General features: G+C 42.2%; 1 protein-coding gene across 5 annotated transcripts in view; it reads right to left on the bottom strand.

The window, feature by feature from the left end:
• Nucleotides 1–12,500, bottom strand: part of LOC115222110 (anoctamin-4) — a 132,565-nt gene that overhangs the window by 659 nt on the left and 119,406 nt on the right. For all 5 annotated transcript variants that reach the window (XM_036511328.1, XM_029792237.2, XM_036511327.1 and 2 more), the window contains 6 exons: nucleotides 9,429–9,526; nucleotides 6,700–6,875; nucleotides 4,400–4,552; nucleotides 2,772–2,824; nucleotides 1,341–1,513; nucleotides 603–708 (listed from right to left, as the gene is read on the bottom strand). In XM_036511328.1, coding sequence (XP_036367221.1) covers nucleotides 603–708; nucleotides 1,341–1,513; nucleotides 2,772–2,824; nucleotides 4,400–4,552; nucleotides 6,700–6,875; nucleotides 9,429–9,526 — 759 coding nt within the window. The remainder of the gene's footprint in view (nucleotides 1–602; nucleotides 709–1,340; nucleotides 1,514–2,771; nucleotides 2,825–4,399; nucleotides 4,553–6,699; nucleotides 6,876–9,428; nucleotides 9,527–12,500) is intronic.

Genomic DNA, 12,500 nt, shown 5'->3' with positions numbered 1-12,500 from the left:
TTGCTGGGGTTTGTCTGGGTTTGGTGGAGGACAGAGCTTGGAATAATAGCGGTTGCCTGGGCGTAAATTTCCATCTGATTCGTGGTGGTGGTGGTGGTGGTGGTGATGGTTATGTTGGTGGTGGCGGTTGTGCCGGTGGTGAGGAGGATGGTAGTGGTAGTGGTGGTGGTAGTGATAGTGATGGTGATGGTTATGTTATTGATGGTGGAGGTTGTGCTGGTGGTGGTGGGGAGGATGGTGGTGGTGCTGGTAGTGGTGGTGATGGTGATGGTTATGTTGTTGATGGTGGAGGTTGTGGTGGTGATGGAGGTTGTGCTGGTGGTGGTGGTGGTGGGGAGGATAGTAGTGGTGATGGTGGTGATAATGATGGTGATGGTTATGTTGTTGATGGTGGAGGTGGTAGTGGTGGTGGTGGTGGTGATTGTAGTGGTGATAGTGGTGGTGGTGGTGGTGGTGCAGTAATGTTTTGGTAAATTCAGCTCGTGTCAGACCCTGTGTCAGCTTCATGGTCATAGCTGGAATTTGAACCTTTAAACTTGTATTTGCTTGGTCAGGGATGTTGTGGGGGCTAAACTACAATCATTTTCAATAAACAGTCTTACCTGGAATATTATAACGAAGGCCAAACGAATCGTAAGGATGTGCCAGTAGGTGGAAGTGTGTTTATACTTGTCCGGAGAATCAGGTGGATATCGGAAATCTTTGTATCTGGAATTGAAGACATAAATAGTTAAGGCCTGGCTGGAATAAAACAAAAACAAAAAAAAAAATGCACACCTTCCCTGGCACCCATAGGAAATTCAACCCTTGGTCTTCTGTGAGGCAGGTGAGAGAATATTTAACAATGTTCTACCTTGTTGCTATTTTGTGCTCATTTATTCATATTGACACACCTGAGACAATGAAGTCTGAGAAACAGTCTTTACACCTGGATGCTTAATCTATGGTTAATACATCTGAGGTGGTATACCAGAGAGAACTGGTTTTACCCCTGGATTTTTACACCTGGATAACCTATTGACTGTTATCACACCTGAGATGGTATACCTGAGAGAACTAGATTTACACCTGGATGACCTACTGACAAATTCTAAAGGGTCGAAACAAACCCGAGCAATGCCAAGCGATACTGCTAGTCTTTAAAAAAAATTGGTGAGGTTCAGTGCATATTTGGACCCTAATAAAATCTCTTCTGTTTTCTGGAATTTTTTTTTATCATTTAGGGACAATACTTATTCTGTGACAATGCATAAATCTGTTACTCCAAGAATGTCCCCTTTAGAAGGAGGACACAGTTCTCCCTCCCCACTGTATCAGTTCATAAAAAAACCCCAACTTACCGACATTCTGTGACGTTTGACTCAAAAGTTGGTTTGCTTCGTGGTTGGAAGTCGGTTACGTTGAAGTAAGACAAACTGAATTCCACATAACCCTCAAGGGTGTGGTTGGGGCTTATCACGTGCTTGTACAACATCTTGGGGATGAAGTCAGATGTGAAGGCTATGATTAATGCCTGCAAAGAGAAGAGGACGTTATTGTTTATTTCACATGTCATTGCGTTAGGATGAATGGACATATATGAGTGGGGCAGACACAGGTGAGTGGCACGGGATTAGTGGCACAGGGTGCGTGGGATGGCACAGGGTGTGTGGGATGGTACAGGGTGTGTGGGATGGTACAGGGTGTGTGGGATGGCATGGGGTGCGTGGAATGGCACGGGGTGTGTGGAATGGCACGGGGTGTGTGGGACGGCACAGGGTGCGTGGGATGGCACGGGGTGCGTGGGATGGCACGGGGTGCGTGGAATGGCACGGGGTGTGTGGGATGGCACGGGGTGTGTGGGATGGCACGGGGTGTGTGGGATGGCACGGGGTGTGTGGGATGGCACGGGGTGTGTGGGATGGCACGGGGTGCGTGGGATGGCACGGGGTGTGTGGAATGGCACGGGGTGTGTGGAATGGCACGGGGTGCGTGGGATGGCACGGGGTGTGTGGGATGGGACGGGGTGTGTGGAATGGCACGGGGTGTGTGGGATGGCACAGGGTGTGTGGGATGGCACGGGGTGCGTGGGATAGCATGGGGTGTGTGGCATGGCACGGGGTGTGTGGGATGGCACAGAGTGTGTGACATGGCACAGGGTGTGTTGTGCAGACATGGTGGCACAGGGTGAGTGCACATAAGTGCAGGAGAGAAGTTTGCTTAAGGTGTGCGCACCCAGGCCCAAAAGTTTTAGAAACAATGTCAAGTTTTTTCAGTTTTAATATCAAAACACACAAATAATAATAATAATAATAATAATAATAATAATTATCATCATCATCATCATCATTATTATTATTATTAGATTCTCTTAGAAATTGTTATTATCATATTTGTGAATCAATGAAATCAGATAACCCTAATAACCGAAAATTAATGTTTCAAATCTGTCCAAAAATGTTTCTGTATTAGTTTGGTTTGGTGAAGAAGTTTTTTTCAGGTGGATGTTCAAAGTGTTTTCACTGACCCAGCTCCCGAAATAAATTTAAGGGGTGCATTTGTACCCTTTGTTCCCCGAGCCAATGTGAGTGCTGCAGACACAGATGTATGGCGGAGACACCATTTTTAATGTTGGTGACAAAAAGGATGGTTCTTAATGATGGTATTCGAAGATGTGTGTGTGTGTGTGTGAGTTAGATTATGAGCAAGAAAGAGTCTCTCTCTCTCTCTGTCTCACACACACAGACACACAGACACACACACACACACATAAATAAATGAAATATACTCACGTTTGTGATGACTGATATTATACAAATTCCTTTCAGAATTCCAAACCAAATACCTATAAATCAACAAGAACAACATTAGCCAAATTTTGATAGACACTCAAAGACTGGTTCTGTAGAGAATAATGGAGCACCATCCAATTCTATTTGTGCTTTGTGGCACTTAATATCTGCTCTTCAAACCTTTCTGATGCTCACACAGTCTGAAAGTACCTGTTATACACTAAGGTTGATATAACAAAGCACAGTTCCTTCTCACCAAGTTTCTAAGATTATCATCATCATCATCATTATTATTATTAATGAAGTGGTAAGCTGGGAGGGTCGTTAGAAAGATAAATTGCTTAGATGGCATTTTGTCCATCTTTACATTCTCAGTTCAAATTCTGCCATGGTTGGCTTTGTTTTTTCATCCGTCCTGGGTTGATAAAATAAGTACCAGCTGAACACTGGGGATCAATATAATTGACTTCTACCTTCCCCAGAAATTGCTGGCCTTGTACCAAAATTTGAAATTATCATTATTATTATTATTATTATTAAGGTGGTGAGCTGGCAGAATCATTAGCACACTGGGTGAAATGCTAAGCCCCATTTCATCTGACTTTACATTCTGAGTTCAAACTCTGTTCAGGTTGAATTGCCTTTCATCCTTTCGGGGCTGGTGAAATAAGTACCATTCAAGCACAAGTTGATTTAACTGATTATCCCCCTCCCCTCAAAAGTTTCAGGCCTTGTGTTTGTAGAAGAAAGGATTATTATTATTAAGAAAAGACAACTGACTATTGAAATATATGTGACCCACCTAACACCAGGCTCCACCCACCAATCTCATCTAGTTATGACCAGATGCTAGCCATCAGTCTCGCCTAACTAGCATCGGGCTCCACCTACCAAACTAATATAAGTAGTACCAGACCCCACCCACCAATCTCATCACCAGATTCCACCCATCAATCTCAACTAGATAGCATCAGGCTCCACCCACCTATCTCACCTAGATAACACCAGGCTCCACCCACCTATCTCACCTAGATAACATCAGGCTCCACCCACCTATCTCACCTAGATAACATCAGGCTCCACCCACCTATCTCACCTAGATAGCCTCAGACTCCCACCCACTTATCACCTAGGTAGCATCAGGTTCCATCCACATGCCTCACCTAGATAGCATCAGGATCCACCCACCAATCTCACCAAGTTAACATCAGGCTCCACCCACCTATCTCACCTAGATAACATCAGGCTCCACCCACCTATCTCACCTAGATAGCCTCAGACTCCCACCCACTTATCACCTAGGTAGCATCAGGTTCCATCCACATGCCTCACCTAGATAGCATCAGGATCCACCCACCAATCTCATCTATCTAACACCAGATTCCACCCACCAATCTCACCTAGATAGCATCAGGCTCCACCCACCAATCTTATCTGCCTAACACTAGCTTCCTTTACCAATCCCATTCAGCTCACAGCGTCTCTACTAATGAAACCTACCCAGCTAACACTGGGATCCACCCTCAATCTTATCCACCACCTAACATCTCTAATAGAGTCAGATTAAGATTAGATCTTAGATCCTCGTATTTGCAACAGTTGTAAGATTAGAATTGGTGCCACTTTACCAATGTCTTGAGCTCTCGATGCTAATGGTCGACGGAACTGGGTGACGTATTTGTAGGCATCAAGACGAACTTCGAGAATGTTGTTTAGCAGAGCAAAGACCGGAGCCAACGGGAATGCTGCCACGAAAATGGACACAAAACCAAACTGTATCACTGCAAGAAATGGAAATAAAAAATATTATGTAGATAGGCTGCTGAAGAAGGGATCATGGGAGCATGATAAAACACTTTGGTATTAGCAAATCAATGAGTTAATTAATTAATTAATTAATTAATAAAATAGAGAATAATAACCACAATGAGTTAATGTATTTAATTAGTGAAAAATCTGCATGTTCCACAGAATAATTATAATCCATTTCAACATTCAGTTTTTGGTGAAAGCTCTTTAAACACTTTTCTGATAAGATGCAGTGCATATGAGCATTGTATACAATAGGGTTGTTGGTATACCCTTTTACTTGTTTCAATCATTTGACTGTGGCCATGCTTGAGCACTGCCTTTAGTCGAGCAAATCGAGCCCAGGACTTATTCTTTGTAAGCCTAGTGCTTATTCTATCGGTCTCTTTTGCTGAACTGCTAAATTACAGGCATGTAAAAACACCAGCATCAGTTGTTAAGTGATGTTGGGGGGACAAACACAGACACACAAACATACATATATATACATATATACAAAGGGCTTCTTTCAGTTTCCGTCTACCAAATCCACTCACAAGGCTTTGGTTGGCCCGAGGTTATAGTAGAAGACACTTGCCCAAGGTGCCATGCAATGGGACCGAACCCGGAACCATGTGGTTGGTAAGCAAGCTACTTACCACACAGCCACTCCTACGTCTCCTAAACCTTATTATTATTATTACCATCATCATCATTATTAATATACAATATGCCAATGGTTAAAGTGAAAGAAGTCGAAATAGACTGTGTTGGGCAAAGATGTTAGCTGAGAATGAAGTCAGAGGAAGCTGAAATGTGTGACCTGCTAGAAATAGCAGCCAACATTTCATAAGGAACATTACACGAGATCATGTAGTTCTAAATATATCGAAAAGACGGAATAGTCGCGACTGGAATCCATTTGATCAGGTCTGAGTTGTCCTGTGGCTAAACAATAACATGACCATTTCAAACCAATGTGAGGAGTGCTTGACCTACCAGAAATAACAGCTAATATCACAGGTAAAACCCTGCTATTCTAAATAGATTAACGTTTAGATAATACATCCATTGATACACAATGTTTGAATAACTGTCTGGAGAGTCACGTCTGGAATACTACTGAACATTGATTTGCTGGCTATAGGTTTATCCAGAGAATAAAGCAACATGGTCGGAAGATCAGTTTCTTATAACTGTTGGATAGAGAACTAGTTCTCCCATATAATAACACTACAACAAAAAAATCCCAGACTGCGATACGAACCCGCAACCTCTGGGTTGCTAGAGTCGTTTTGTTTATCAACTTTAACGTTCACCAGAGACCAGTAATCCATTCAGCGATGAACATAATGCAAGGGAGACAAATCTATACTACAATATGCGTATGTATAATGGCTGTTATAGTTATCTCCCTTATATTACATGGGTAAATCTTTCTGCGAATGTGTTTGAGCAAACATACAGCTGAGAGTATAGAGCAGTGTGTGTGTGTGTGTATGCGTGTGTGTGTGTGCGTGTGTGTGTGTGTGTATGCGTGTGTGTGTGTGCATGTGTGTGTGTGTGTATGCGTGTGTGTGTGTGTGCGTGTGCGAGTGTGTGTATATATATGTGTATGTGCGTGTGTGTATGTGTGCGTGTGTGTGTGTGTGTATGTGTGTGTGTGTGCGTGTGTGCGTGTGTGTATGCGTGTGTGTGTGTGTGTGTGCGCGCGAGTGTGTGTATATATATGTGTGTATGTGCGTGTGTGTATGTGTGCGTGTGTGTGTATGCGTGTGCGTGTGTGCGTGTGCGTGTGTGCGTGTGTGTGTGCGAGTGTGTGTGTGTGTATATATATATGTGAGTGTGTGTGTGTGTATGTGTGCGTGTGTATGTGTATATATATGTGTGTATGTGTATATATATGTGTGCGTGTGTGCCTGTGCGTGTGTGTGTGTATATATATGTGTGTGTGTGTGTGTGCCTGTGCGTGTGTGTGTGTATATATATATATGTGTGTGTGTGTGCCTGTGCGTGTGTATGTGTGAGTGTGTGTGTGTGTGCGTGTGTGGTGTGTGTGTGTGTGTGTGTGTGTGTGTGTGCGCGTGCATGTGAGTGTGTAAATAAAAGGACTGCACGTTAATAAGAGTTTTCGACTCACCCATTTCCAGGTATTCGTAGAACATTCCCAGTTGATTCGCCTCTGTCATCAGAAAGTCCACTTCCCATCGTTTCGTCGATTCCTTGTCGTCGATGTCGTCGTCGTCGTCGTCGTCATCACCTTCCTCCACATCTTTGACGCGGTTGTAATGGACTTTACACCAGTTTTGTAGCTTCCTGGTCGGTGGAACCGTTTCAAGGTGAAGGCCATGGTGGCACAACGTCAAGATGATGGTGTCGGAGACGATGGGTAGGGAGCAGCAAGGCAAGGAGACAAAACAAAAAGTTTATTTGAAATAATAACAACAACAGCAACAACAATAAAACGGTTTCAAATTTTAACACAAGGCCAGCAATTTTGGAGGAGGTGGTAAGTGGATTAGATCGACCCCAGTGTTTCACTGGTACTTAATTTATCGACCTTGAAAGGATAAGAGGCAAAATCGACCTTGGTGAAATTTGAACTCAGAATATAAAGGTAAATGAAATGCCACTAAGCTTTTTTCCCGGTGTGCTAATGATTCTGCCAACTTGCAGACTTAATAATAATAATAATAATAATAATAACAATAATAATAATAATAATAATAATAATAATAATAACAGTGGACCACCTAATCTCTGGATGTAAAGTCTTAGCACCAGTGGAGTATAAATTAAGACATGACAGAGTCGGCCAATATCTACACTGGGTAATAAGTCGGCATTACAATATCAAAACTGCCGACAAGTGGTATAATCACCACCCTGAAGCTGTAACTGAAGGAGAAAATTTAACGATTCTGTGGGACTTTCCAGTACATACAGACCGAACCATCAAGGCCAATAAACCAGATATTGTTGTGAAAGACCAAAACAATAAAGTTTGCTTATTGATCGACATGAGCATCCCCTGTGATCATAATATCTCAGCGAAAGAGTTTGACAAGCTCAGAAAATATAAAGACCTACTCATTGAAATTGAGAAAATGTGGCATCTCAAGGCGGTTACAATACCAGTGATCGTAGGAGCACTAGGAATGATCAAGAAGGGAACCGAAAATTATATGAGACTGATCCCTGGCTTACCATCCCTGCAAGAAGTGCAAAAGATTGTCTTAACTGGTACATCACACGTATTGAAAAGAGCATTGTCGATGTGAGAACTGTTGCTGCTCATGTATTTTAATTTAACTTTATTTCTATCACAAAAAAAAAAAATGAACGAACTAGTGAGTTTAATTTAACGGCCTACCAATGTATACTATGAGTTTCTTTGCCCTAGGAGTCGGGAAGACACTCGGCAAGAAATGGAAGCAAATTTGAAAGAAGAAGAAAAACCCATAAATAATAATAATATAATAATAATAAGGGTAATAAAACTGTTCAAAATTAAAAAAAAAAGTGGTGGGGGCGGTGATAAAGTGGGGAGAAAAGTAAATGTAAATTCTGGACTCAGCTCTGCTTGGATTCCAGATTCAATTTTTCATGACATACAATTACAAGGTTATCTCCCCTGCTACTTTTGTTTTAATTTAGAAAATGATTCGTTGATGGAGGAATTTGGACTCGAATTCATTGGCTTCTAACTGTTTGCTGGCGTCTATTTTACTGTTAATTTCTCATGCAGCAGGTGTAGGTAGGCAGCTAATTATTAATTAGATTTTATTAGGTCACAAGAGTAAGCATGGCTGAGTAGTTACGAAGTCTATTTTGAAAGCCCATGGCTGTATGTTCCATGACAATATGTGACCACCTCTGGAAAATCTCTTCTGCATCAACTTGGGTTGACCAGTGGTCAGCCTCACAGGCCACAAAACCCATTGTGCATGCGTGTGTGTGTGTGCGTTCTTTTCTTTGCACAATATCACTTGACAACCGGTGTTTGTTTGTTTATGTCCCCCATAACATAGCTGTTCAACAAAAAGACTGATAAGATACCAGACTGAAAAACAAATAAGCTCAGCGGTAGATTCGACTGAGTAATTCTTTCAAGAAGTGCCCCAGCATGGCCACAATTAAATGACTGACACCAGTAAGAGAGTTAACCATGATACTCAGAGTTCGGTCACAAATTCTTGTATATTCTTCCTCCTCTTACTCAAAGATCTTGTCATAATGGTTTAACTATAACTTTACTGAGGAGGTCGCATAAGGTGAAAACCTGTCTGGAGTTATCCCACCATTGCTGACGATCAAACCTATGTCCCCCCATACACCAATTTATTCCATATTAATTAATTTTAATTAATATTTAATGGGTTATTTGCTTTTTGGCTTTTGCATGTTTCACTCATTAGACTGTGGCCATACTGGGGCATCACCTTAAAGCACTTTTAGTCTAATGAAATGACCACCCCTCCAGTACGTTTTTTACACCTGGTACTTATTGTATTCGTCTCTTTTGCCAAACTGCTAAGTTATGGGGACATAATCAAACGAACAGAAGTGGGAGACAAGCACAGACACACACAGATATATATATATGACAGGCTTCCTTTCAGTTTCCATATATCAAATCTACTCTGAAGGCTTTGGTCAGCTATGATAGGAGACTCTTGCCCAAGGTGCCATGCAGTGGGACAGAACCCAGAACCATGTGGTTTGGAAGCAAACTTCTTACCACACCCCCGCACCTGTTACTGACCACCACTCCTATCTCAGAGTCCATCTGTAAATCCCCACACCCACCCCACTCCTAACAGATGTCAAACCCAGAAGAAGAGAGATGAGGATGATGATGATACTCACGGCAAAAGCAGTTCCACGAAATTGTTGAAAGCTTGTTTTCCTACCATGACCACTCCTAGTTGAATACATAACTCAACAAGACAGCCAGATGGATTGCACTGGGAGGAAGAGAGAGAGAGAGAAAGAAAGAGGTAATGAGTGTGTTGAGGGAGAGAGAGAGAGAGAGAGAACGAGAGGGAATGAGAGAGAGAGGGAAAGAGAGAAGGAAATGGGAGAGAAAAAGAGAGGGGAAATTAGAGAGAGGGAATGAGAGGGAATGAGAGGGGAAAAAGAGAGAGGAGAAATGAGAGACAGAGAGAACGAGAGGGAGAGAGAAAATTGAAGGAGAATTGAGGGAGAGAGAGAGAGAGAAAGAAAGAGGTAATGAGTGTGTTGAGGGAGAGAGAGAAAGACAGAATGAAAGGGAATGAGAGGGAAAAAGAGAAGGAATGACAGAAAAGAGAGAGGGAATGAGAGACAGAGAGAACGAGAGGGAGAGAGAAAATGAAGGAGAATTGAGGGAGAGAGAGAGAGAGAAAGAAAGAGGTAATGAGTGTTGTGAGGGAGAGAGAGAGAAAGACAGAATGAAAGGGAATGATGAGGAAAAAGAGGAGGAATGACAGAAAAAGAGAGAGGGGAAATGAGAGACAGAGAGGACGAGAGGAGAGAGAAAATTGAAGAGAGAGTGAGGAGAGAGAGAGAGAGAAAGAAAGAGGTAATGAGTGTGTTGAGGGAGAGAGAGAAAGACAGAATGAAAGGGAATGAGAGGGAAAAAGAGAAGGGAATGACAGAAAAAGAGAGAGGGGAAATGAGAGACAGAGAGAATGAGAGGGAGAGAGAAAATTGAAGGGGAATGAGTGTATTGAGGGAGAGGGTGAGAGAGAGAAAGGGAGAAAGAGAGAGACTGAGTGTATTGAGAGACAGAGGGAGAGGGAGAAAGAGAATGAATGTATTGAGGGAGAGAAAGGGAGGAGAGAGAGAGAGAGTGTGTGTGTGTGTGTGTGAATGTGTGAGTGTATCTGTGTGTATCTGAATGTGTGTGTGTGTGTGATTCTGTGTGTGTGTCTGTGTGTGTGTCTGTGTGTGTGTATGTGTGTGTATGTGTGTATCTGTTTGTATCCTTGTTTTTGTGTGTGATTATGCCAGCGTGTGTGTGTGTGTGTGTGTGTGTGTGTTTGCCTGTTTGCATCCATGTATATGCGTGTGTTTATGCCAGCATTTATGTGTGTGTGTGTGTGTATGTGTGTGTGTGTGTGTGTGTGTGTGTGTGTGTGTGTGACATTATGTTTGAAGTCGAGCGTAGCAACAACACAGCAATAACATTTTATGATATACAATTACCAAACTGCAAACAAAGTGGAATATAATTAAAGACACGAATTAATAATTAAAGAGGAATACCCAGGTCATTAAGCTGTGTGCGTATAATTAAGGTGGTGGGCATATACACAGCTGATTGAAGAGGAATAAGTTTAAAGCAGCAGGGAGAGGAGAAGAGGAGGGGAAGAGACAGTAGGTTGTGGTTATTTAACCACAGGTTGACTCCTGTGGAGAAAACCTATAGCCAGAGACATTCCAAAGATGACCATCTTGTCCTTGTCTCAGGTATTGTGTATCTAAAACTACCTTATTTCTTTACTGCCCACAAGGAGATACACACAGAGGGGACAAACAAGGACAGACAAACGGATTAAGTCGATTATATCGACACCAGTGCGTAACTGGTACGTATTTAATCGACTCTGAAAGGATGAAAGGCAAAGTCGACCTCGGCGGAATTTGAACCTAGAACGTAGTGGTAGACGAAATACCTATTTCTTTACTACCCACAAGGGGCTAAACACAGAGAGGACAAACAAGGACAGACAAAGGTATTAAGTCGATTACATCACCCCCCAGTGCATAACTGGTACTAATTTAATCGCCTCCGAAAGGATGAAAGGCAAAGTCGACCTCGGCGTAATTTGAACTCAGAACGTAGCGGCAGACGAAATACAGCTAAGCATTTCACCCGGCGTGCTTACATTTCTGCCAGCTCGCTCACCTAAAACTATCTTATTGTTGGTGTGTCGGTCTTCTTAAGAAGGTAGAATCACTAGTGTAGCCAGAGTGTGTGCCGTCCGGGGTGGCCCTGCCGTTTGTTGTCCCCAGACCCCACAAAAAACATATTGCCTACAGCAGACCCAAAAGTGTCCCCTAAGGCAGACCACCCCTACCGCCCCACTGTAGCTACGCTAGTGAATAGAGTGTGATGTGAGAGAGGTTTGTCTGCTATTTCTAGCATATGAAGTGACCACATAGAGGATCGTCATCGTCTTGTGACTACAAATTGTAAGTAATTAGTAATTATTTAAATTATTGGTGCATACTAATTAAATTTGGTTTCATCACCATCATTGGAGGTCAGAGTAATATATTTAGGTTACTGGGGAAGAATAGGGAGTGTCGGAAATAATGATTTATTGTAGAATATCACCACGCAAGAGCTGAGAATAAACTACAGGATATCTTATAAGGATATTCTATTGTAAAATAAAATATTAGGCACTAAAGTAGGATAGCACAGAAGGAAGTTGAATATCGTGGGGAGAAAATGGTATATTGTGTAGTAAAATAGGATTTAGAATTGTAAAAATAGGATAGAGGAAATTAAAATAGGGTAAGTTAGAGTGAATAGAATATAGCACTGTAAAATAAGATAAAGCTCAGGAAGATGGGTTTGATAAAAAGGAAAAAATATGTAATGTATGTAGAAAATGGGTGGGTGGGTGGTGTTGGTTCCTTTTTCCTGTTTTGTATTGGGGTTTAAAATGTGAGGTGTGTATAATGCATGTGTGTGTATATATATATATATATATATATATATATATATATATATATTATGCGGAGAAAATCCCTGGAGAAGGACATCATGCTCGGAATGGTCAGAGGCAAGAGAGGAAGAGGCTAACCAAGAACCTGCTGGCTTGCCACCATCAAGAGTGATACCGGAATGCACATAGCCAATCTGAAAGAAGTGACCCAGGATAGAACTGACTGGAGGACACTGATCCAACGAGTGACCGAGAGTCGACTTCAACTGAGCGGATAGAG

This window comes from Octopus sinensis, linkage group LG19 (assembly GCF_006345805.1).
Source record: "Octopus sinensis linkage group LG19, ASM634580v1, whole genome shotgun sequence".
NCBI lineage: Eukaryota > Metazoa > Mollusca > Cephalopoda > Octopoda > Octopodidae > Octopus > Octopus sinensis.
Note: the sequence above shows the minus strand (reverse complement) of the source record. Positions and strands in the feature narration are given on the sequence as shown.